The 25,937-nt window shown below is 35.7% G+C and overlaps 1 protein-coding gene across 7 annotated transcripts in view; it reads right to left on the bottom strand.

Moving 5' to 3' along the window:
* Positions 1 to 25,937, bottom strand: part of BABAM2 (BRISC and BRCA1 A complex member 2) — a 450,382-nt gene that overhangs the window by 331,434 nt on the left and 93,011 nt on the right. For 6 of the 7 annotated variants that reach the window (XM_002757914.6, XM_017964446.4, XM_003734762.5 and 3 more), the window contains exon 4: positions 16,296 to 16,390. In XM_002757914.6, coding sequence (XP_002757960.4) covers positions 16,296 to 16,390 — 95 coding nt within the window. Of the gene's footprint in view, positions 1 to 9,304; positions 9,419 to 10,276; positions 10,417 to 16,295; positions 16,391 to 25,937 lie in introns of those variants that run through there. The other variant, XM_054245113.2, reaches the window with a different exon arrangement.

The raw sequence follows: 25,937 nt of genomic DNA on the forward strand, positions 1-25,937 counted from the left end.
TTCATATACCAATAAAAACATAAAAACTCAAATGTTTGAAATAGTTTTCTTTTTTTCCTGACTTGAAAATGCTTTCAATTTAATCTGTGTAGATTCACTGACTTTGGAGTAGAACCTAGATAAGAGCTAAAAGTAAAATAAACAGCTAACTTATACTTTTACTACATTAAATTAATTTTAAATTACAGTCAAATCTCATTAAGACACATTTTGCCTTTTAAAAATAATTCCCATAGGTGCTAACTAGGCTAAAGTTTATGGTAACCTTGGAAATACCTTCAAATTCCTAAAATCAATAAAATAAATCTTTTAAAAATATATCTTTAAGCTAGGCATGGAAGTGTGGTCCCACCTACTCAAGAGGCTGAGGTGGGATCACCTAAGCTCAGGAAGTCGAGGCAGCCGTGAGCTATGATTGTGCCACTGCACTTCCAGTCTAGGCAGCAGAGATCCCTATCTCTTAAGAAAAAACAAAAATAAAAGTATCTTTAAACACACAAATGACATATAATTGTGATGTCAATTAGTGTTTATGCAAATCAATTTTTTAATCTCCTAATGAACAGTCCTGTTTGATTTTTAAAAGTGGCTGATAACCTCTGGTAGACTATTTTAGATACTGTAAGTAATTAGCTGTCCTTTTAAAAATTCTATAATAATCCAGACTTTACTTTTCAATCTGTCTTCTTCATAAATGTTCTTGAAACATATTCAAGAAACTGTATACAATGTGTTGAATGTTTTGTTTAGAATAATGTTGTATTCTATTTTCATAATCCTACCTACTTAAAAACATTCTTCAAATGTATACAAGGTCCACTGAGTCATTGTCAATTCAAGGCTAGAAACCGTTCTGTGGTTAAAGGATTACATCAAACCAACGTAAGGGTTGAGCTGGCGTTGTACTTCACAGGTTTAAATATCTTGGCTCTCCAAAGCTTGTGTGGGGGCTGCAGTTTGGCATAAAATTCTCAGCAGGATGCAGATAATTTCCCTGAAATGTTTTTTAATGGCTAAGGTTTTTTTTTTCTGGCTTTTTAAAAATGTTGGAGAAAACATATATTAGAACCAGGTTCAAAATTTATGAGACTCTTCCTCTGTAATGTGCCTGTAGATAACCCAAGTACAGCAGAACAATCCCAATCCTAAAGACTTCAGCAAGTACAAAACCTCATTTCGATAGGAGTTGAAAGATAAGTACAAAAATCAAACAAACTGCTTTAATTATAAAGGTAAACTTAGGCCTTCTTTGAAAATACATCCACATGTTAAGCTCTCTCTGATGATTGTACATTGCTCTTGGTCATTTTGGCCTCCACATCTCTGGTTTTCTTTTCATTTCTACATTTGAATGTTACTGTCTTTACTCCCTAAAATGGCCCTGTGAGATAGGTACTTATCAGTTTTAACAATAAATAAATACATAGATCCACCATAATACAACTAGTAATCAATAAAACTAAGTCTAGAATTCAGATCTGTCTCACTTATATTCATTTTCAAAATCTGTAGTTCTCGACTCTGGTTATAACACTAGAATTGGCTTTGTTTGTTTGTTGTTTTGGAGACAGGGTCTCATTCCGTCACCTAAGCTAGAGTGCTGTGGTACCATCTCAGCTCACTGCAGCCTCAACCTCCTGAGCTCAAGGGATTCCCCCACCTCAGCCTCCCAAGTAGCTGCAACTACAGGTGTAAGCCACCATGCATGGCTAATTTTTGTGTATTTTGTAGTGACAAGGTTTTGCCATGTTGCCCAGCCTTAGAAGTGGCTTTCTAAAGCCATTGATACCCAGGTTCTACCCCAGACTAAATAAATAAATTGAAATCTTTGGGAGCTAGGAACCAGCAATCAATATATCCTGATGTCCCCATGAAATAATACTACACAGCAATACAAGAAGATAAATGTAGAAAGCAGGATGGCAGACATGGTCAACATTAAATTAGCCACTTGCGAAGCCAAGCTTTAGTGTCATTTTCTTTTTTCACCCTACATTTACCCACTTCCCCACTCCCAAACCAGTAAATACCAAATAGTCACATAATTTAATATCTACCTATGTGAAGTATATTGGGAACATAAATCCTAACGACCACCAGAATGTATAAAACAATTCTAGCTGAAAAACCCTCTAGATGATTTATAATTTTCTACCCTCTTTAACTACTAGCTCCCTTTATTGTATTTTGTTGTTCTTTACTCCTATCTGCATCTCTAATCTTCCATCTGAGATTTTTATCTTTCATTTCCCTGAAGAATTTGTAAAGGTTTGCTAATGATGAAGTCTCTGCTTTCATTTACTTGAAAATAGATTTATTTCACTTAAATTAGTCAAGAATCTTTTTGCTAGATATAGGATTTTAAACTGTTTTTAGTTTATCACTTCAAGTATATCGCTAAACTATATTCTATCTTCCATTATTGCTATTCAGAAGTCAGCTAACAATCTAATGGTTGCTCTTTTGTTTTCTCTGGTTGTTTTCAGATTTTTCTCCTTGTCTTTGGTTTTCTGTCATTTGCCATGATGTGTTTAGGAGTAAGTTTCTTTGTAGATAGCCATCTTAGGATTAAGTGGACTACCTGAATCTGAGGAATTATACTAATTAATATGTATATGCTAAATATATTTAGCTCTTTTAAAAAAAATTGTAAAATATAACAAATACATGGACAAGTTCACAAAACAAAAATGAATACCTTAATTAATAATAATCACAAAACCAACATCTGTGAAACAGATGAAGCATATGTACAGAGCTAAGCTCATCAGCACATTCTGTGCCCCAGAGCAATAATGTTCAGGATACAATGACCTATATGAAAAGAGTCAAGACAAACAAGTCTCAGTTACAAGACTCTGTGATACCAGACATTCTCTTCTCTGGAACTATGTGTTATGATGTTCACCTAGAAGTATTAGGAGATACTAGGAAGAGACTAAGGATAATATCAGCATGAGCAGAAGGCAGAGCAAAGCCCTCATAACACTGTTTAAGCCCTAAAACTATTCACACCCCAAGCTAGTTCTACTCCTGGTCTTTACTGTTATATGAACCAATTAATTTTTTAACCTGATTGATTGTATTTTCTGTCATTTGCATCTCACCAGGTTCTAACTGCTAAATTCATCATGTGACTGTCTTTCCTGAAGTAATTTCTTCTTCATTTGAACTTTGTTATTATCTTTCTGATATAGTTTGGACTTCCGTCCCCTCCAAATCTCATGTTGAAATGTGACTCCCAATGTTGGAGGTGGGGCCTGGTGGGAGGTGTCTGGTTCATAGGGGTGGGTCTAACCTCATGGTAATGAGGGAATTCTCTGAATTCACATGAGATCTGACTGTTTGAAAAAGTATGGCCACCCCTCCTCTCCTTCTTGCTCCTGTTCTCACCATGTGACATGCCTACTTCCCCTTTGCCTTCTGCCATAATTGTAAGATCCCTGAGACTCTTTCCAGAAGCAGATGCCACTCCATGTTTTCTGCACAGCCTGCAGAACCGTAAGCCTAAAGAGACTACTCTCTTTTATAAATCACTCAGTCTTAGCTACTATTTAAGCAACACAAGAACATACTTTTTTCCCACCTTGTATCACAGTTACATTTTGCCTTATAGCATAATTGTTGGTAGTCATATTTTCCCCACTACTAAAGTGTGAGAACAGAACACAGTGCTAAATATGAGGTATTCAAACAGGTATTGAAGAAATTGTGAAGGTATCAATGAATCATTCATTTTTGTACCCCTTGCACATAGTGCAAGGCTTAAATATAATATAGACTCAATATATGTTTGTAGAAGGAATTAACTAATAAAAAGATAGGAATAATATCACAGGAAGGCAGACATCAGTACATACACAAATGAGATCTTAAAATAATCCTTCCTGGTGACTAGGATGATGCATGTGGAAGTGGATAAGAGTTGAAGACAACAGTATGAAGTCATGTTTCCCTTAATATAGGTACAGATGGCTACATATACAAATATTCATGGATATGCACATTTCCTTGTTCTGTGAGCTGAAAGCACCTAAATAAAAGCAATGACATCCCAGTAGCAACAAGCACACCTAGCACTCAGATCTTGGTTTCTAAGACCTTTCTCCAATAAAAAAGAAAAGGGCTCCTCAGAGAAATGGCTGATACTAAGACTGAAGCAAGAAACTGACAAGATGAACCTAGATCATCTCATAGTGCCAGAAAGTAAGAAAATGTTACAAAAAAACAAATAAATAAAAACCCTATAATGATGGAGGCATGTCAAAGGAATACAGAAACCAAGTGAAAGAATGTCCAATGTCCAAAGCTAGAAGAATTTGAATAACAAAATAGGTAACATAGTATTGGACTGTAACCCAAAGTATAAAATAAATATCTGTAAGTCCATGCTGATATAAAGAAATGATTGGATAAATTAATAAATGGGGAGAATAGACGAATCTCCCATGCAGAAAAATTCCAAATAATTTATTAGACACTGTCCTCAAAGAGGGTATAACTCCCCACTTCTATGGGTTACACACAGTGAGTCCCTACCATAGTACAGTATAAAAGGGGGAAAGAAAGAATAGCTTTACAGGGTAGCAAACACTCCCTCAAGCCAAGTGATTAAGGTCAACAACACTGAAAAGTCCTATTGATAGTACGTGACTATCAATATGACTTGATATGCAATGAAAAAAGCTTCGTACCTCTGAGGTCTTCCTCTGAGTACCAAAAGCCCATAACCAGAGCCTAAACATGAAAAAAAATCAGACAAATCCCAACTGAGTGACATTCTATAAAATAGCCCACCAGTTACTCTGCAAAACCATCAAAGTTATCAAAAACAAGGAAAATATGAAAAACTGTCACAAGAGGAACCCAAAAGGACATGACGACTACATGGAATATGGAACCCTAGAACAGAAAAAGAACATTAGGAAAAAACTTTAAAAGTCTGAATAAAGTATGGACTTTAGTTAATAATAATATATTAATACTGATTTATCAATTGTCACAAACATACCATAGTAATATATTAACAATAGGAGAAACTGAATGTGGGGCACTCAAGAACTCTCTGCTCTCTGTACTGTTTTGGCAATAATTCTATAAATCTAAAACTAAAATTCTAAAATTAAAACTTTATTAAAAAATAAATAGCCCTTTCCTCAAAAGACCCTCTATACCAAAAGCACACAAAGCAAGCTAGTTGTAAGACCAGCCTTTGAAACAAGTGAAGAATATGAAATAATTAATTTAAAGATCCTGAGGGAATATAGTCAACAATCAACTGTACATTCTTTTTAAATATTAATAAAAGTCTGACTCCTCTGAAAATCTAATGTATACACATGAAGTTCATAACTATTTCAGGAAGCTTACTTAACAGCAAGTGGCTAAAGAGGCATTAAAAATTTCTGAAATCCTCAGCATCATAAAGGAAAAAATATTATCCTCAAATCATGAACATCTCACAAAAGTTTCAAAGTCTGGGTAAATCATATTAGAAAGAAGAAAAAAAGGAAAACAAAACCTAAGGCTGTGGAAGTTTTTTTAAAATCACAGCACAGACTAGCAATGAATAATCCTTGGCATTGTATCCTAACCCCTTACAATTCTATATCAACCTACCTTTGTAACTGTATTTTCTACTATTTGCCTATGCAAACTCTACTCCAAGCAAACTGGCTTGCTCAGTGCTTCCAATATGCCATTCTTGGTGTGTGATGCTTCTCTGTAGTTTTGTCCCCTGTCTACAGTGCCACCCCCTCCTCTCTTGTCTTCTAAATTCTGCTCTTTCTTGAAGACTCAGCTAGAACCCTTCTTCTTCCATAGTCTCAGATCACCTTAGGTACAATAATCACTACTTTATCAAACTTCCTGTACCCATGAATGTGGTGCTCAGCATATTCATTCATTTAAACAAACAAACAAAAAAAAACCTTGGTGTGCCTGGTACCACAAATAGATGTTAGGAAAACTAAAGACAAGTAAGATAATAGTCTTTGCCTTCAAGGTGTAGTCACAAATGTAGAGGAGACAAAAAGGTAAACAACCAATTACTAGACAGAATATAATGCAACAAAGATGTATATAATGTGCTATGACAATACACTATGTAACTTGCTACAATATTTCCCTTTTAATGTCTAAGTCCTGATTCTCCAATTAAACCAAAGTCCTAGTGAAAGGTTGATTCTCTATCTTCTACTCAATGGTATACATATATTAGCCAGAAACAATTTTAATGTTACTAAAACCTTCATTTTTCCCTTATTTTCTTAAGAGAAGCAAAGGTAGAATCCCTGTTGACAGACATTAGTCTTAAAATGATGAATTAATAGATTTTTAGTAAGTTATTAACGATAACCAACTATTAGTCAGGGTAAGGGGAAAGGTGGTTAAGAATTCATGAGTAACCACCATTTCATTTAGCTTCAAGTGGAACTCTCTAAGAGTAACAAACAAAAATAAAGAAAAAGGACTGGTTTGAGATACATCTTTCATCTTCCTGTAGAGGTACTAGCAATCAGGAACAGATCAAAAGAACAGAAGCCAATTTTAAAAGGTGCTTATGATAAATCTGTAATGTCATAGGAAAAATGCTATGACAATATACAAAGTAAAAAAAATATTGAAAAATGTACTGTACATATGTCCACGTAGCATAGGCAGAAAAACACCGGAAATAAATATCTACTACACGGTGAATATTCATCTTTAACTCATGTAGGGTTAGAGACTGGTTTTTCTTGGTACTTATTTGCATTTTGAATGCTAATTATTATTATTACTATTTAAAAATCCAGCTCTTTGAAGACAGTGGTGGAGAGAATAGGAGGTGACGAAGAGTAGATGGATGACAAGAGATGACCAACCAAAGACAATGAACGGGTAATCTTCAAAACTGATTAAATAACTCCTCTGGATAAGCATATTCTTGAATTGCAATGGTTTACGCTCAACTCAATACCTCATTTTCCCAAAAGCTGTTTTAAAAATTCAATAGAGTAAATCAAAACTGGCAACATCTGCTAAATGTTATATTTGCCATTGGATTTCAAAAAATAACTTGGTTTGCCTTTTTTTCATTTGTCTTATGAGAGTGAACATTTTTAATGTACCTTGTTTGTGCTTTCAAGATGTTGTTTTTCTACAACTATGCTTTTAAAGCCTTGTTTATAACACATGCTTTCAAATTATTTGTGTATGCATATGTGTATATATTAATACTCTTTTTAATCTATAATTGGCTATAATATAATAGCAACATCCTTGGAAAACAGATGAAATCATGCATCATAATTTTTAACGAGGGTTCTTCCACGTCTTCCTTTAGGAAGTATATTCTTAAAATAATAATAATAATAACTTTCTTCCTACCTCATAAAATGTTTCCCTGGCTGAGAAAATAGACATGGTAGAAATACAATAGTTTTTAGTTCATCAACACATAAACCAGTTTTCCACCAAAATTTCTAGTAATTTTCTCATATTCTCTTTGGTAATTTACTGATGATGTACCCTTTGATTACACACTGCATTAAAATCAAGAGAACCAGAGATGCCATGCTAAATAATGTTCTTATTTCTACCTTAGGAAAGTATACATTGGAAGTTAACATCTAGGTTTTCATAAAAAATGAAGAAGTACTGTTATCTTCATTTTGTTAATTTTTATTAATCTTAAACATTTTATTAATATCAAACATTTTCATTAATTATTAACAATTAACTTTATTAATTCTGTATTCCTACCAAGGTATAATACATGTACACTGTATTTTATCTGCTAAAGTCTTTTGTACTATTACTTTGAAAGTAAATTGTAAAATTATGTGTTCTCAAAATATAATACAGAGCACTTATACTTCCAGGTGGGATGAAGTAAGCTCTACACAGACCAGCACTTTCAATAAAAACAACTAGAAAGCTAAATAAAATATAGAAATCTATCTGAAGGTATTTGCTATCTATGGAAGCAATGAGAACTGGGAGGCTGAGAATCAAGAGAGAAACTCAGGGAGAGGAACTGATGTCTCCAGCTGCTAAGGTACCCGGGGGACATTAGCAAATTCTGGGTACAGGAGGGAGGCTGATAATCCAGGCTATGCACAGTCACAAAACTGCTGCTGAGGCTTAGAGAAACCACCGGAACTTTTGGCAGTGTTGAGAGACCTCAAACATGCAGCCAGCTTCCCTCAAGACTTTGAAGAATTTTAGGGTAGCCCAGGTCAAGAAGCTAAAAATTAAGAAAATGCCTGTGAAAAGCAGAGCAAAGCAATCAGCAGTCTTGTAAGACAACATTTAGAATTTGGGATCCATATTGCTTGTGTGTTTAAATATTTGACAAATGACAGAGAATTCTATCCTAAAGTATATCGTGGGCCAAGGCACTTAGAATTGTTTAGGAATACTGGCCATTCCAGCCTCCCAAGTAAAACCCTGAAGAACACTACCCCAGGACAGAAGTGAACCAGAAGTAAACAGACTCTTAGCAAAGCCATAAACCAGCCTCGACTCAGCAAAATCCCTGACTGGATTAAAGTGATCAACCAATCACATCAGCCTATGTCCCTATCAGAGGGGACAATAAACCCTCTTTCTGGAAGAAGATAGCGTTATCTGGAGCCTCTACAGTTTTTTAACTGGAATATCTGACATTCACTCAAAACTACCAGAAACACAAAAAATAGAGCCACGTGATGGATAACCAAAAAAAAAAAAAAAAAAAAAAAGCAAACAAAACAGCCCAAGTGTATTTCAGAAACCAGAATGAGCTCACATGGACTGGAAAATGAATATGATTTACATATACAAGAAAATGGAGAAAGCCATTTAGAATATAGATGAAAAGATAAATTAACCAGAGAACTGGAATTTATAGAAAGGAATCTAATGGAATTGTGGAACTGAAGAACATATTCTCTAAACTTAAGAACTCATGAGGATAGGTTTAATAGGAAAAATAATAAACTGGAAGATAAGTTTGGCATTATCTAGTTGTGCTATTCATTCATTTACTGCCTCTCATCTCCCAAAGCCACTCTGCTTTACCCTGTTTATGAAGCTGGGGACAGACCCTGTAAACAATTTTCCTTTGCTAACAGGTACAGTACTCAGCTTGTTAACAGAAAGTGATGGAGAGACAGTGCAAGGCACAGCAGAGAGAGGAGCTTCTTATCTTGGTTCTGTGTACTTTCCTCCTTGCTCCCATGGTGCAGTCACCAGAGCCATGCAGGAGACCCATTAGTGCCCTTCCTCCAGCCTGTTTCACTGAAACCAGCCCATTTCCACTTTGCCAGCCGTGGCTTACCAGCACCCAGCAGGCCACCTGCATCAGTTCTGGCCCACAGCACCCCCAGTGAAGGTCTTCATCTTCCGGCAGCCTGCAGCCATACGCTCTCCAACAAGGAGGTGGGAATCTCAGCTGTGACAGGGGCATGATGGGGAAAGGAGAAAGGGTCTTCAAAGTTTGTTACCTTTTGGGTACTCTCCCTTAGCCCTAGTATAGCTGCTCCCTACAACTGCTAGTCTTGCATTCTTTAGAGATGTCCTTTACCCCTTTAGGTAAATAATTCTCTATATTAAATGTTCCCTATTCAAATTACTGCTATGGTTTCTGTCTCATGACTGGACACTGACTGATAAACTAATAAAGCTGAGAAACCTAAAACTGTCCTATCGTCTATACTATATGACCGAGCAAGCCCACCCTTCAATATATACCCATCAGGAATGGATATATATGCATTAACCAAGACATGTACAAGAATGTTCATAGTAGCAATATTCACAACAGCAAAAAAATCTGAAAATAACCTAAGTGTCAAACAATAGTAGAATGGATAAATAAACTGTGGTATGCTCATACAATAGAATACTATCAGTAATGAGCATGAACAACAACCAAAATAACTACATGGGTGACACTCACAAATAAATAATGAGTAAAAGAAAATAAGCATATAGTTTGATTCCATTTGTATGAAGATCAAAAAGAGGCAAAAATAATGATGTCAACATCAAGTCAGCATAGTGTTTACTCTGAGGCAAGGTGATCATAGTGATGGAACAGGATAGGAGTGAGGCTTCTGAATGTTTGAAATATCATTTCTTGATCTAGGTGCTACTTACACATGTGTGTTTACCTTTTGAAAATTCACCATGCTATGTTCTTGTGATTTGTACACTCTTCTTTATGGATGTTATTTGTCAATAATAGTTACCTAAGATACATATATTATTTATTAAAAATCAAGTATGTGTCCAAGTTGCTGGTACTTACCACACATACATGGATCTGGTAAAGTGCCCCTCTCCATGTTCCCACAGTGCTCTGTGCATATACCTCCATCTTCACACTTGTCACTCTATGCTGTAATTCTGCTTACTTATCTGTCTTAAGCACTACGTCCAGCTTCAGGGCTAAGGACAAGTGATTTATAGGTCTCAAATGAGGCATCAAACAGAGATTTGAAAAATGAGAGAACATTCTATTTTAAAATATGCTGTAGGCCAAGGCATTTAGAAGTGCCTAGGCATCAAGCACCATACATCTGGATAGCATTTTTCAAGTGTGTTACGTGCAGTACATTTCAGCTTAGTGCATTCTTTGTATATGTTTTGTGTACACTAGGGATGGGAACTATTTTGCAAGGACACATTCAGAAGATGTCTTTCTATAGGTAATGCAGTAAACATCAGAGGAGGAAAACTGACAAGGTGTTGGTACTCTTACATTCTACTCCAGCAAAACAGTTACTGAAGGAATCATACAACCAGTGACTAATACCTGCAGTAGCATTAGGTTCACTACTCTGAAGCTGCTTGTCCCAAACACTAAATTACCCTCAGCTTCCTCAAACCAGGAAGTCAGACAGCAGTGCTTTCCAATCTACCACAATTGCAACATGCTTTTCTCAATTAAATTTATAATCCGCCCTTCCTCCTTTATGCAACTCTATTTTAAATTAAAGTGAATTATCATTATTACTTTAGGGGTAAAGAATTTCATAATATCCTTTGAGGGAGCTGAACATACCACAGGGTGTTGCAAAACAGAGGCTGAAAATCATTGTTTCAGAGGTTCTGTTAACTGATTTTTATCCCTCCAAATTTCTCCAAAACTAAATTTTTTTCTACAATTTTAAATTTTAATCTAAAGGGTATTTTCTAGTCCTAGAAACTAGAAAGTCCCTTCAGGAATACAGAACCTTAAAGGAAATCTGTTCATCTAACAAATATGCATTGTGAACAAATTCCACTCTCTCCTGAAGCTTTCATTCCAGTGAAAAGACAGGATGACTCATTATCCCAGTTTGCCTGGGACTGTTCTTTTTTAACCTTGAATGTTCTGCATCTCAGAAAACTCCTCAGTCCAAGGCAAATGAAGGCAGTTGGTCATTCTGGCAGACAGATAACAAACAAGCAACCAAAAATCATCAAATGATGATAAGTGCTTTGAAGAAAACAGACCATGAAAAAGATGAGAGTGTACTGAAGAGAGTATTACTATTTTGCATACAGATGTCAGGGAAAGCCTCTCTGATATAACAACACTTCAAGAAAGGAGAGAACAAGCCATTCAGGTAAGTGGAGTAAGGGTTACAGGTAGAGTGAATAAAAACCGTCAATAGCAAATGAAAAGAATCTAAGGTGGGAGTGTGTTGAGAATGCCTGAGGAATAGCAAGGGGGCCTCTGTGGCTGGAAAGGGGTGAGCAAGAGGCAAAAGAGAAGAAGTTTAAGTTAAAGAAGCAATTGGGTGACAGCTATAGAATAACCTACCCATCATTTAACTTCTTCTTGATGATTTTAATTGCATAATTCCAACCTACAATAATTTTCCTTTTTCATTATAATGGAGACTCTGTCTTAATTTATTGAAATTCTTTCTTCTCACATCATACGTTGTATTTAAAAAACACTATTTAACCATCCCATAGAATTGCTTTTGTTTCAATTATTCCAACATTTAATTATATACTACCTGTGTGTATTTGCTTTTAGATAGCTATAACTTACCTCCCTAAAATTTACTGATGGATTGATTGAGAGACAGGGTGCTAGAATTGCAAGGCATGAGCCGCTGCGTCCAGCCGCCTCCCTAAAATTTAGACGTCTTGAGGTCAAGTTCCATACTGAACCGTGTTTGGTGCATAGTATGCAAGCAATAAATACTCATGGATATGACTCTTTGTCTTTTGTTGATTTTCATGCTCAGAATAAAGAACTCTTACAATTGAACAATAAAAGACAACCCAATTTTTAAATGGGCAAAGGATCTGAATAGACATTTCTCCCAAGAACATATACAAATAGCCACTCGACACATGAAAAGATGCTCAGTATCACTAGCCATCATAAAAGCACATCAACACCGCAATGCAATACCACTTCATACCCACTAGGATGGCTATAATTGAAAAGACATAATAAGTGTTGCTGAGAATACAGAGAAACTGAAACACTCATACACTGCTGGTAGGAATGTAAAATGCCACAGCCATTTTTGAAAACAGTTTGGTATTTCCTCAAAAAGTTAAACATTGAGTTACCATTTGACCCTGCAATTCCATTCCTAGATATATATTCACGAGAAATAAAAATATCCATACAACAGTAGTTATAATAGCTAAAACATGGCAACGACCTGTAGATCCATCAACTGGTGAATGGATAAATAAAATGTAGTATATGTACGTGATGTAATTGTATTTGGCAATAAAACAGTAATACATGTTTCACTGAAAACATTACGCTAAGTAAAAGAGGCCAGTAACAAAGGACAACATATTATATGATTCCATTGATATGAAATGTCCAGAACAGGCAAATCCATAGAGACAAAATGCAGATTAGTTGCTGCTTTGGGTGGTGGTGGATAGAGGTGGGAAGACAGGGAAGTCACTGCTAAGAAGTTTAAGGTTTCTTTTTGGGATTGTGACAATGTTTTAAATTTGTGGTGACAGTTGCACAATTCTGTGAACATACTAAAAACCAGTGAATTACACACTTTAGGTGAATTGTATGGCATATAAATTGTCTCAGTAAAGCTGTTATTTAAGAAAACCTTTGAGCTATCTTCAAGAATGGAAAATGATACTTCACTGGAAATAATGTTAAACAAAGGCAAACAGCCTTCTGTTGGAAACATTACTATAAAAGATGGATTCAGTCAGTTGTTCCCAGTAACAGTTCAGAGTAATCATAAAAACATCCCAGAGAATTTAATAAGTTCTTGGGCTCCCCAAAGAATACAATTCAGTAGGTCCAGTGGGGTCCAGGGATCTATATTTTTAAAAGGCTTTTCAATTTATTTTAATGTATATCTAGAATTGGGAACCACTGGACCATTATTAAGGTCCTAACTCAATGATTTTATGAGATTTTATCTTTGGTGTCTATGAGATACCGATCTAGTATTTTACATTTATTTGAAAATGTCAAATTCCTTAATGAAACTCACCTCCCTAAATGGAGAGTCTGAGTTTAGAAACAGGTGGCCTCATCGGAAGGATTACAGCACATCACATATTCCTATTAACCTTATGTGTGTCCTTTACTTACGCTACTTTAAATCCTTTTTTGGGGGAAGGGGGGAATGATTTGATTTAAATAAATTGAATAAATAAAAGATGACATATATTACATAAATTCTCTGAAACTATATTTCTCAAACTGAGACACACTGGAGAGTCCTTTTTTCTCAAATATTTGTAATTTAATATATTTTTGTTTTGAAAATACAGGTATATTATAGATTAAATATAAAATTGTCATGAATTTTTAAGATAAAACCCAGAAACTTCAAAGAAATTCCACATTTGCCACAGGAACTACTTCAGACTACACTCCCAGATTCTAAGGTCATATACTCAGGCCCATGTGCAAGTTTTCCAAACTTCAGGAAAAACCCAAGAAATCTAGGTATTCTGTTTTCCACTCCATGGATGATGAAATTTGTATTCCCCCTTCATTCAGAATGTTATGGAGACTAGTCAGCTTACTAGTGATTACGCTCTGAGCTCTGAGCACTTCACGAGGGGAAAAAAATATCTGAACTGAATCCAAGAATTAAACCAAAATCTGTTCATGAGTGAGTGAAAAATCTTTCATAGGCAAGCTACGCTCAGAGCAACGTCTGCTGGGGATCAGGCCTTGTAGTTAACCTGTCTAGTGTTTTAATCAGGCAACAATGAACATCAGGTGCAACCTCCAGAACTATTTGGACATTGCCCAGCTAGTGGAGAGTACACTCTGGTTGCTTATCTGGAATGCTCAGCCCACTGATCCATGCAGAAGTCCTGGGTAGTCTACCCAAGGCTGTAGATGAACTATCACTAAAGAGAAGGTATTCCCCTAGATTTGCAATCTTTCACTTAGATCTAGTGCTTTGATTTTTTGGCTGTCCTTTTTCAGCTAATTTCTCAAAAACATTTGTGATAACTTTACTCAGGGACTAAACATCTTAAGAGTGGCATTATAATATTGACTCTGACATAGAATTATGTAAATCTTAGAGGTCAATTTCCTCGATATTAAAATGGAAGAGTAGAATAAAATGAATCTTAAGATCTTTCTAGTGTTTAAATTCTACACTCATACGATACTTGCCCATATTAAAGATATGTGCTATGAATTTTAAATGCAATTTCAAAAAAGGAAGTTGTAAACTTTACTTTTTTATTCTTTCCATTATGCTGTTTCTTCTTGCATCACCCTAGCTAAAAGCCCTTTCTCCCTCCACTGAATTTTTATAACCGTCCTCAGTGCTGGTCTTCAATCTCTCCTTATTCCATTATACTGACCACACTGCTATTAGATGATTCTCCCTTTATCACTTCCTTCAATGGCTCCTAGCCCAGCATTCAGTGTGCTCCACAGTCTCCCAATTTACCTTTCTAACCTTGTCTATCCCATCCTTATATTAACTTACATTTCAGCAAACCTGTCAGTACCTTCTGAAATATATTAGACAAATCCTAGCTTCTTCCAATGTGCTTATGTCATTCCCCTACCTGAAATACTCCTGTCGTACCTCCCACTTTTGTTACATTCTTCAAGAATGAGTACAAGTCTCGCCTCAACTACAAAGCTCTTTCTGGCCACCTTCTTTAAATTCCTGAGGCACTTAGCCTATAATACATCTTTGGCATCTGGCATATGCTTCCCTCCTCTGGGCAGATTTAATACAGAATAGGAAATCTCTGTGTAATTTTTTTCAGGCAAGACTCTCAGCTTTAATACAGGGTGAATATATAACACATAGCATCTAAAGGGGCATATTCAATTCAGACTTTTTTAATTAAAAAAAAATTACAGCTCATGTTAAATTACTAGAAACTTTACCATGAATCCACCTTACTCTTGCCAACAATATTTTTATGGCTGTGTTCTAATATTTAAGACAATACTTTAGCTTTGGGTTACTACTTCCTGTTACCTTTAAAGGGTGGAAGCGGGGCAAGAGTACAAAGTAAATAGTCAAAACTTTTCATTATAAGATTTGAACAAGATAAAAAAAAATTCTAGAAAACAAAACTAAGAGTATGGTTTTGAATAACAATCAAACCTCTTCTAGTATAGGTATCACACCAAACTCAAATTTGAGAAGAAATAAAAAGAGACATTTTGTCTGGTCAGAACCATTTAAACAAAATGGCACATTTTTCTCCATCCAGCATGCAAAACACACAACTTTTACTAAAGCACATGTGCTCCAACAAGTACTGCCACCCTTTCCCTATTGGTGAATATTTCTGCTTTAATTCCAGAAATATTTTATTTTAACTACAAAGTTTTTGGTGTTGCTTAATAAAGAACGTTTAATCTGGTCTTTACCCTTCTGATAGTAATACTGAGATAATGCGGATACAAGTCCAAATTTGCCACTTTCACTTCTATATAAAAACAGCCTCTTGAAGAGCCAAGAAATACTCTCCTAACAAGCCCTGTAATGAAGTGTTAGTAAACTTTAGAAAATTGATTGCAGGCATGAAATATTACATTAAAACAAAGAAAATGTTTTCAACATGTCTCTTTAAAATGAAGTAAACATATTTCAACCAATATGCTAGAGACTTTCATTAATTCAAAATAGCCTGAAACTAAACGGCAATGAAAAAACTCTCTTATTTAACTATTTTGGCACATAAAGAATTCCATCTATTTCACAGGACAGGGAAAAGAGGGGTCAGAAAAGAATGCAGACATGTGACAAATCTGTCTGTTAAGCAATTACCAAAAGCCAATTTTGTTTTCTTTCACCAAATAAAGATCATCCAAGCAAGCCTGCAGTGCTTACCTGCAAAGCTGAGGGGTCTGGCAGGAATTCAGCATCCTCTCCAAAGATAAAATCAGGAGGCAGCTCTGGGTATTGGGCATTGAAAATGATATCCCCTGAAATAAAAGAAAATGACAGGTCCTTTTTATTTCTTTTCTAAGTATATACTCTGAAGACTGTATCAGAAAAACTTCTAAAAGAAATTTATATTAGCTTAAGAAAAACATTTGAAAAGCACTTTCTGGATGATTAATTCTTCAAATAAACTGATTTTTTTTTTTTTGAGACAGGGTCTCACTTTGTCACCCAGGCTGGGGTGCAGTGATGCCATCTCGACTCACTGCAGCCTCGACCTCCCAGGCTCAAGCGATCCTCCATCTCTGCCTTCCAAGTAGCTGGGACTACAAGAACATGCCACCATGCCCGGCTAATTTTTGTATTTTTATTAGAGACAGGATTTCACCATGTTGCCCAGGCTGATCTCAAACTCCTGAGCTCAAGTGATCCCCCCACCTTAGCCTCCCAATGTGCTGGGATTATAGGTGTGAGCCACTGTCCTTGGCCTGATACCTTTTTTTTAATTTAACATCCACAATTAGCAATCAAAAAAGCTTTATTTCCAAGTACATAATAAACGTACATATCCAAGTAGAAAAGTAGAAGCAGCCAAATCCAAAATATGTGCTGATTATTTTTGCAGGTAACATAACCAATCACTGCCTGCTAATTAATAAGCCTTTATGAAGATTGATTCTGTATAGACATAGTCCTTGCCTTGCAGAAATTAAACATACATACCTTTGGTATAATGGAGATAACCTCTGGCTTACAGTTCACAAAACCTTAGATTTATATCCACAAGGTCTCCTCATTATTTATCAGCTCAAGTGATCTTGAGCAAGTTTTAACTTCTTTAGACTTCAGTTTCTTCATCAGTAACAAGGAGATATAATAGTACTAAAGTCACAGATTTGTTGTGAGGATAAAAAGAGACAACATGCCTAGCAATGTCTGGCATATAGTAAGTTCTCAACAGGTGATAAAGGGAGTATTACTGTTGTTTTGAAACATAAGACAAATTTACAAAGTCTCACTAGCAAATTGATGCTGCAAATTCTTGTTTCTTTTCTGAAACCTTCTGTAACTCCCTTTTATGCCTCTGCTCATCCCAAGAATCAGTTATCATTATGCTAATATTAACAAGTAGATTATTGACAATCTAACACACACATTGAGTTGAAATGTATAAAAGTATGTATACTTGTGTACATGTACACAGCCTTTGTACACATACATATAGCTTTATCTATCCAATCTTTTTTACTGCTCAAACAATATCTATATAATTATATCCAAGTGTAAATATTAAAACTTCAGTTCTCATTTGAGTCCTTAAATCTCTGCGTACTAGGCATTTCAATGTCAAACTCAGCAAGTCTAAAAGCATGCTCATGACTCTACCTTTTCTCACTCCCCTCATTCTCTGATTCCATGCTGAAACTTCGGTGTCATCTCCAACCTTTTGTTTATCCTATATACTCTTAGAAAATGTCATCTCAATTTTTCCTCCAAAATGTCACTCATATGGATTTTTCCTACTGTTAGCCCCTTCCAGGCCCAGAGCACCTAGTCCATATATTCACTCATTGAATAAATATTTAAGCTTTGCCCAAGGCACTAGGGTAGGTACTCAAGATCAAACAAACAAAAAGCCCTGCTATTAAAAGTTGACACACTGAAGAAACTCAATCATCATCTTGATTGAGTTTCTTCAGTGTGTCAACTTGATTGAGAAGACCATTTTAAAATGGTCTTCTAATACCAGCTGCCCTCCAGTCCATAATATATATTATCACCAAGTAAATATTCTTAATGTGCTATTTTGTTCCAAAATGTCCCAACTCAAGAAACTTAAATGAGTTTCTAATATCAAATGGAGTATGGGCAAACTTTTCAAACTGATATTTAAAGTCTTCAAAATACTATGTTGCTACCTATTTATCCATCATTCTCTTTGGCTATAAGCCAGTCTTTCAGTTTTTTCTGTTTTGTTTTGTTTTGTTTTTTTTTTGAGATGGAGTTTTGCTCTGTACAATGGCATGATCCCAGCTCACCACAACCTCCGCCTCCCCAGTTCAAGCAATTCTCCTGTCTCTGCCTCCCAAACAGCTGGGATTACTGGCATGTGCCACCATGCTTGGCTAATTTTGTATTTTTATTAGAAACAGGGCTTCTCCATGTTGGTCAGGCTGGTCTCAAACTCCTGACGTCAGGTGATTCCACCTCGGCCTCCCAAAGTGCTGGGATTACAAGCAATGAGTCACCACACCTGGCCCAAGCCAGTCTTTTCTTCCAGTCAATATGATCTGTTCAGTGCCCTCCAAATACTATGACACCAAATACTATGACATCTCTCTCCTTGCTCAGTTCTTACCTTCATGAGCCCACTAAATTGTCTCTTGCATGAAGCTTGCCCTCATAAATCCAGAACACACAGATCATTGTTACTTCTGAAATTAAAATGCTGACTGGTTATGCCATTCACTTAAGTATTTAATTGTAAGTAGTCTTATATTGTTTTATTGTTCAATTAATTTTAAAAAATCATAATAAACACAAGCTACCTGTGAGATACTGTGATACATACTGTATCAATACAAAGATAAATATCATCAAGGAGCTTATGTTTAGTGAGGGATATAAGACATAGATCCAGAATCACAAATACACAGCAGTGCAAGGTAAGTACACATAATTGATCTTCCTAATTATATTGTAAGCATCCAGAAAACAGACATGTTTTTATACTTATTTAATGTTTCTGACAGGACAGAGTATAGCACAAATAGCATATATTTAAGAAACACTCATAAAAGAAAGAAATTCTATTCTCTGTACTGAATGTCTAATTGCTGAAAAAATCTTCAATGAAGAATAAGGCATTGCAACAAACATATGAAAAAATGCTCAACATCACTAATGATCAGGGAAATGCAAATCAAAACCACAATGTGATTACCACCTTACTCATGCAAGAATGGCCATAATCAAAAAAAATCAAAAAAATATTAATAATAGATATTGGCGGGGATATGGTGAAAAGGAACACTTTTACACTGCTGGTGGGAATGTAAACTAGTACAACCACTATGGAAAATAGTGTGGAGATTCCTTAAAGAACTAAAAGTAGAAATACCATTTGATCCAGCAATCCCACTACTGGGTATCTACCCGGAAGAAAAGAAGTCATTATACAAAAAAGATACTTGCACACGCATGTTTACAGAAGTGCAATTCACAACTGCAAAAATGTGGAACCAGCCCAAATGCCCATCAGTCAACAAGTGGACAATAAAATTGTGATATTAAAATCACACACACACACACACACACACACACACATATACACTATGGAATACTACTCAGCCATAAAAAGGAACAAAATAATGGCATTTGCAGCAACCTGGACAGAACTGAAGACCATTATTCTAAGTGAAGTAACTCAGGAATGGAAAACCAAACATTGTGTGTTCTCACTCATAAGCGGGAGCTAAGTTTTGAAGATGCAAAGGCATAAGAATGATAGAATGGACTTTGGGAACTCAAGGGAAAGGGTGAGAGGAAGTGAAGGATAAAAGAATACATATTGAGTACAGACTACACTGCTTGGGTGACGGGTGTAACTAAATCTCAGAAATCATCACTAAAGAACTTATTAGGCCGAATATGGTGGCTCACGCCTATAATCCCAGCGCTTTGGGAGGCCTAGGCAGGTGGATCACAAGGTCAGGTGTTCGAGACCAGCCTGACCAACATGGTGAAACCCCGTCTCTACTAAAAAACACAAAAATTAGCCAGATATGGTGATGCAAGCCGGTATCCCAGCTACTCAGGAGGCTGAGGCAGGATAATTGCTTGAACCTGAGAAGTAGAGGTTGCAGTAAGCCAAGACTAGGTCATTGCACTCCAGCCTGGGCAACAGAGCAAGACTCTGTCCACCATCCCCCCCAAAAAAGAAATTTATTCATGTAACAAAACACCAACTATTCCCCAAAAACCTATTGGAATAAAATTAAAAATCAAATAGAATGTGAGAAATGCAACATACACACACACAAATAAAAACTAAAAATAAAATATTTTTTATTAAAAAAAAAAAAGAAGTCTAGCAAAGTCATTCCTGGAGCTTTCTGTAGGGAAAAAGTTTAAACAAGAAAATGTATCTTTCAGCAAACAGGTATAAAATTAAATTCTCAAAAGTAGTACAACAACCACCTCTCACCCTGCCCACTATGATCATTTCAGATGATCAGTTGTATCTATGATAAATTATAAAATTCAAAAGTGCTAACTGTAAGACATTAACTCAGCCTTGGCTAAAAAGCACAAGTAGAGACTAATGAATGTCCTATACTCATTCTTTCAAATATACCTAGCAAGCATATTCTTGAGAAAGGAATATACTTTAGAGATGTGTTTTTAAAAGTCCTGTATGGGGACTTTCAAAATTGGGCATTTATGGCCAATTGATTTTTGACAAGGGTGCCAAGACAATTGAATGTTGGCTTAGTTACTTTAGAAAAAAAATTCAAAAAGTTAACAAGCAAAGATATCAAAGTTTTGAAAAATGCCAAGTTGGGATCTGTTGTGCTTTGATATTCTAAAAATAAATTACATGCTAAATTCCAATAAAAGAAATTTTATCACTTTTGCTACTATAGAAGAATGGCTGCATTTTCAGTTCGCAAAAGAACAGTTAGTAATAAATATTTCCATACGGGTAAACACTGAAAAAATCTACTTAAAGGATATTCATTCTGGCTGATTCTATTCAACATTATACTGGAGGCACTAGCAAGAAGCATTTGGAAAAAAAAAAAAGATACACAATAGAAAAAAGATACATTGGAACAAAAAACAAAACTCTCTGTATTCACAAATGACATAAATCGTGCTTGTACAAAATCCAAATGAATGCGTACAAACAATTAAGACAACTGCGATATCCATCACCTCAAGCACTTATCATTTCTTTGTGCTAAGAAAATTCCAATTCCACTCTTCATTTTGAAATACGCAATAAATTATTGGTAACTATAGTCATCCTATTCTGCTGCCAAACACTAGATCTTATTACTTCTATAGCTGATTTTTCAATAAATTTTAAGGCAGCTAACCAGTATTTGAATATACAATAAGTTTCTTTTTTTTTAAGGAAAAGATATGTACTAAAAAGGGAGGAGTTTACTACATTATATATAATAAAAACATTATATGAATATTTTTCAAAACAAAGAAGTTAGTTTAAATAACTTTCAGAATCTCACACACTTATGTTCCAGAATTTCTCAAGCTTCCTATCTTCAACCTCAAAGAACTCTGAAACACTTTGCCTCAATATTCTATAGCCTCTTTGAAATAACTGTGGCATTGTTCTCTTCTATGGAGAACAGTCACTAAATCAGTCAAGAACATTTATTAAAAACCCACAACACAGAGATGTGCATACTGGACACCTGGGGAGTTATATGGGAAGTAGAAAACATAGTACCGGACCTTAAGGCAGAGATGGTAGAGAAAAGACCAACACAAATCATACAGAAGAGCAATAACATCACATTTCCTTTATTTCACCCTGGAGAAGATGATATGAACAAAGAGTACAGATTACTTGGACACTGCTTACTCCAACTTTTCACAAAATGGGAGAGTAGGCAGAAGAACAAAGAAATAAAAGTAGGATCAGCGGTGATATAACGTGAGGTTTAAAAAAAAAAAAAGGGAGAAGTGTAATGACCACCTAACAACAAAAGAATAGTTTCAAGTCTTATTTTTTATTATTCCCTGAAACTTGCCAGGCTATAATAGTGGGACCAATGTGGGCAGAAGTTCCTTCCTTTCAAAATCCACATCAACAGTGCTTGATAATATGACACATACACGAATTCACAGATATTTTAAATACAAAGTAGATTTTATTTACATGCTTGTGCCTTAGCAGCTGACAATGTTTAGAAGGTATCAAGAACTTTGTGGAAACATCAGTTTGAGGGAGATACTCAGTGAAAAGTAAGTTAAAACAACAGAGATTGTGTCAGTCTATTTTTGCATCACTGTAAAGAAATAACCGAGGACTGGGCAATTTATAAAAAGAGGTTTAATTAGCTCACGGTTCCGCAGGTTATACAGGAAGCACGGTGCCAGCATCTCCTTCTGGCAAAGGCCTCAGCAAGCTTACAATCATGGCAGGAGGTGAAAAGAGAGCAGTCACATCGCAGGGCAAGAGAAGGGGTGAGAGCAAGAGGGGGTGCCACACTTTTTTAAACAACCAGATCTCACATGAAGTCAGAGCAGGAACTCATTCATTATCTTGAGGACAGCACCACCCCATCCATGAGCACCACCTACATGACCCAAACACCTCCCACTAGGCCCACCTCCAACATATGGAAGTCACATTTCAACATGAGATTTGGAGGTGACACATATCCAAACCATTTCAGAGCTTTACGAAAGACTTTGGAGAGGTGATTCATTTCCAAGAGTTAGCGCTAACCCTTAGTGTGTCCTCACACTGAAATTTAATATCTGTCTGAAAATTCTATTTGCTGGTTCTGAGGACTTTATGGGACAAGTTTAATTTCTCTGTAATATTATAGCCCTTCAATTATTTGAAGGCAGTTCTCATGACCTATCTTTCAACCCCACCAGGAGTCACCTCTTAGCCAGGCTTAATATCCCAGTCTCTTTCACTATTCCTCATCTGACTTGACTTCAATTTCCTTTATCCTCTGCCTCTCTCCTCTCTGAATATGTACAGTTTGTCGTCCGTAGCCCTCTTAGAGGATAATACCCAGCTCTAAAGATTCTAGGTGTGGTCTAAAGAGCATAGAAACAAATAAGACAATCCATGCTTTAATTTAGGTATTAAACCCCAATTGATAAATGGCATTGCAAATTGAAATAGCTTTTTTAGCAGCCTCATCAGCGGTGATTCCTACTATGCTTTTTATTAACTAAAAATCCCTAACATTTTTATATATTTACTACTGCTGAGCTACACATTCCTCTTCCTGAGACAACTAAATTTCAGAATCCATTTCAAAATTTTAAATTTATCTGTATTATATTTCAGTATCACTAGATTTACCTATTTACAGTCAATCATGATACTCTTAGATTCTACTCTAATTTTGGGTTGGCACTCCTAACTTCAAATTATAAACATACTGGCTAGGCATCCTCCTGGAAACCTCCCTTTATGGCAATTTATAAACAATAAACAATCTTGGGTGTAATAATTTAAACAACAGTATCTAAGCAATAATACGAACTTAAATATTCATCACAAGGTTATCAAGGAATTCATCAACTGCCTCAGCAATGTAGGCTGTTGTGCCTACAAATTTAACGATACCACTAATTATTCTATTGCACAGCATACTTTTCACCTTGAGTGGTAGAGTTTCATTTCTAATATCAAGGAAAAAAGACTGTAAGGGATTACTATATCTGAGAGTTGGCATATTTACATGAATTAGGCATTCAAAAAAAATATCTGTAGAATGAAGGATGGAAGTAGGGAATGGAGGCTTAACTTAAGTCATTTAAGTTTGCCTCCACATCTTAGAGGACTTCCTTTTGCCATATCCCTCTCCTAGACTTCAGACCACACTTAATCCTTCTTTGTACTTCTAATGTCTAGAGTAGTGCCACGTAATAGAAATAATAATGCAAGCCACATACATAATTTTAAACTTATCATTAGCCACACTCAAAGAGTAAAAAGAAAAAGGGTGAAATAAAAATTATAAACTACATTTACCAGTAAAATTCATCTTTTTCTGTACAGTTATAAGAATTGTATCATATGCAGAGATTTGTGTAAACACCACCAAAATTAGGATACAGAACAATTCTATCACTCTCCAGTATGTCTTCATGCTATCCCTGTGTGTTTCCATGTTCCCACCACTCCCTATTCCCGGAAACCTCTCATCTGCTCTTGGCCCCTTCAGTTTTGCATTTTCCAGAATGCCATTGAAATGGAATCATGTAACCTTTTGAGACTAGCTTCTTCTTTCACTTAGCATAAGGCATTTGAGGTCCAGACAAATTGTTGCATGTATCAATAGCTGGCTCCTTTTTAGAGCTTACTAGTATATTCCATTGCACAGATGTACCACAGTTTTTATATCCATCTACCCAATGAAAGACATGTAGACTATTTCCAGTTTGTGATGATTATAAATGATGCTACTACAAATATGTATGTACACATTTTGTGTGAATGTACAGTTATTATTTCTAGATAAATGCTTAAGGATGGATTGCTGGGTCATATGATAAAGTGTATCTTTAACCATAAAACAAACTCCCAATCTTTTTTCCTAAGTGGCTATTACATTTAGCATTCCCACCAACAATACATGAGAGTTCCAGTTTCTATATATTCTTGCCAACATTTAATATGGTCAAATTTTTGTTATTACTGTCATTGATTTTAGTCATTCTAATAGGTATGTCATGGCATCTCATAATGATTTTAATCTGCATTTTTCTTTTTTCTGTTTTTTTTTTTTTTTGAGATGGAGTCTGACTCTGTCGCAGGCTGTAGTGCAGCAGCATGATCTTGGCTCACTGCAACCTCCACCTCCCAGGTTCAAGCAATTCTCCTGACTCAGCCTCGCAAGTAGCTGGGACTATAGGTGCACACCACTATGACCAGCTAATTTTTGTCTTTCTAGTAGAGACAGGGTTTCACCATGTTGGCCAGCATGGTCTTGATCTCTTGACATTGTGATTCACCCACTTCAGCCTACCAAAGTACTGGGATTACAGGCATGAGCCACCATACCAAGCCTTAATTGGCATTTGCCTAATGACTAATAAAGTTGAGCATCTTTTCATGTGTTTATTTGCTATCTGTATATCTTCTTTGGTGGAGTATCTGCTCAAATCTGTCTCCCATTTTTTTATTGTTGTTGGTTTTCTTATTGTTGACTTTTGAAAGCTCTTTATATATTCTTGAAATCTGTTCTTTGTTAGATACATGATTTGCAAATTTCTCTTCCTGCTTCTTGCCCTCCTCTACTCTTAACAGTCTCTTCAGCAGAGCAAAAGTTTTTAACTTTGGTGAAATACAATTAAACAACTTTTTTCTTTTATGGACTAAGTTTCTAATGTTGTATCTAACTCAATACTCAGCCCAAGTCACAAAGCCTTCCTTCTATGGTCATTTCTTGGATTTTTATAGTTTGAAATTTTCCATTTAAGAATGTGATTCATTTGAGTTCAATTTTGAACATGGTGCCTTTTTTTTGGATGTAGATGTCCACTTCTTGAGAAGACTACTTTTGCCATTGAAGTGCCTTTGCATTTTTGTGAAATATCACTGACCATATTTATATGGATCTATTATTGGACCTTCTATTTTGTTCTTTTGATCTATGTCTATTCTTTTGCCAATAGCACATTGCCTTAATAGTAAGTCTTCAAACTGAGAGTCTGACTCCATTTTTATTGTTCTTTTTCAAAATTATTTTTGCTATTCTAATTCTTTGCCTTCCATATACATATTAAAATCATCTTGTCAGTCAGTATTTTCTCAATCCTGCTGGAATTTTGATGGGGACTGCACTAAACACTGTACATTAATTCAGG

Source organism: Callithrix jacchus, chromosome 14 (genome assembly GCF_049354715.1).
Source record: "Callithrix jacchus isolate 240 chromosome 14, calJac240_pri, whole genome shotgun sequence".
Taxonomy (NCBI): domain Eukaryota; kingdom Metazoa; phylum Chordata; class Mammalia; order Primates; family Cebidae; genus Callithrix; species Callithrix jacchus.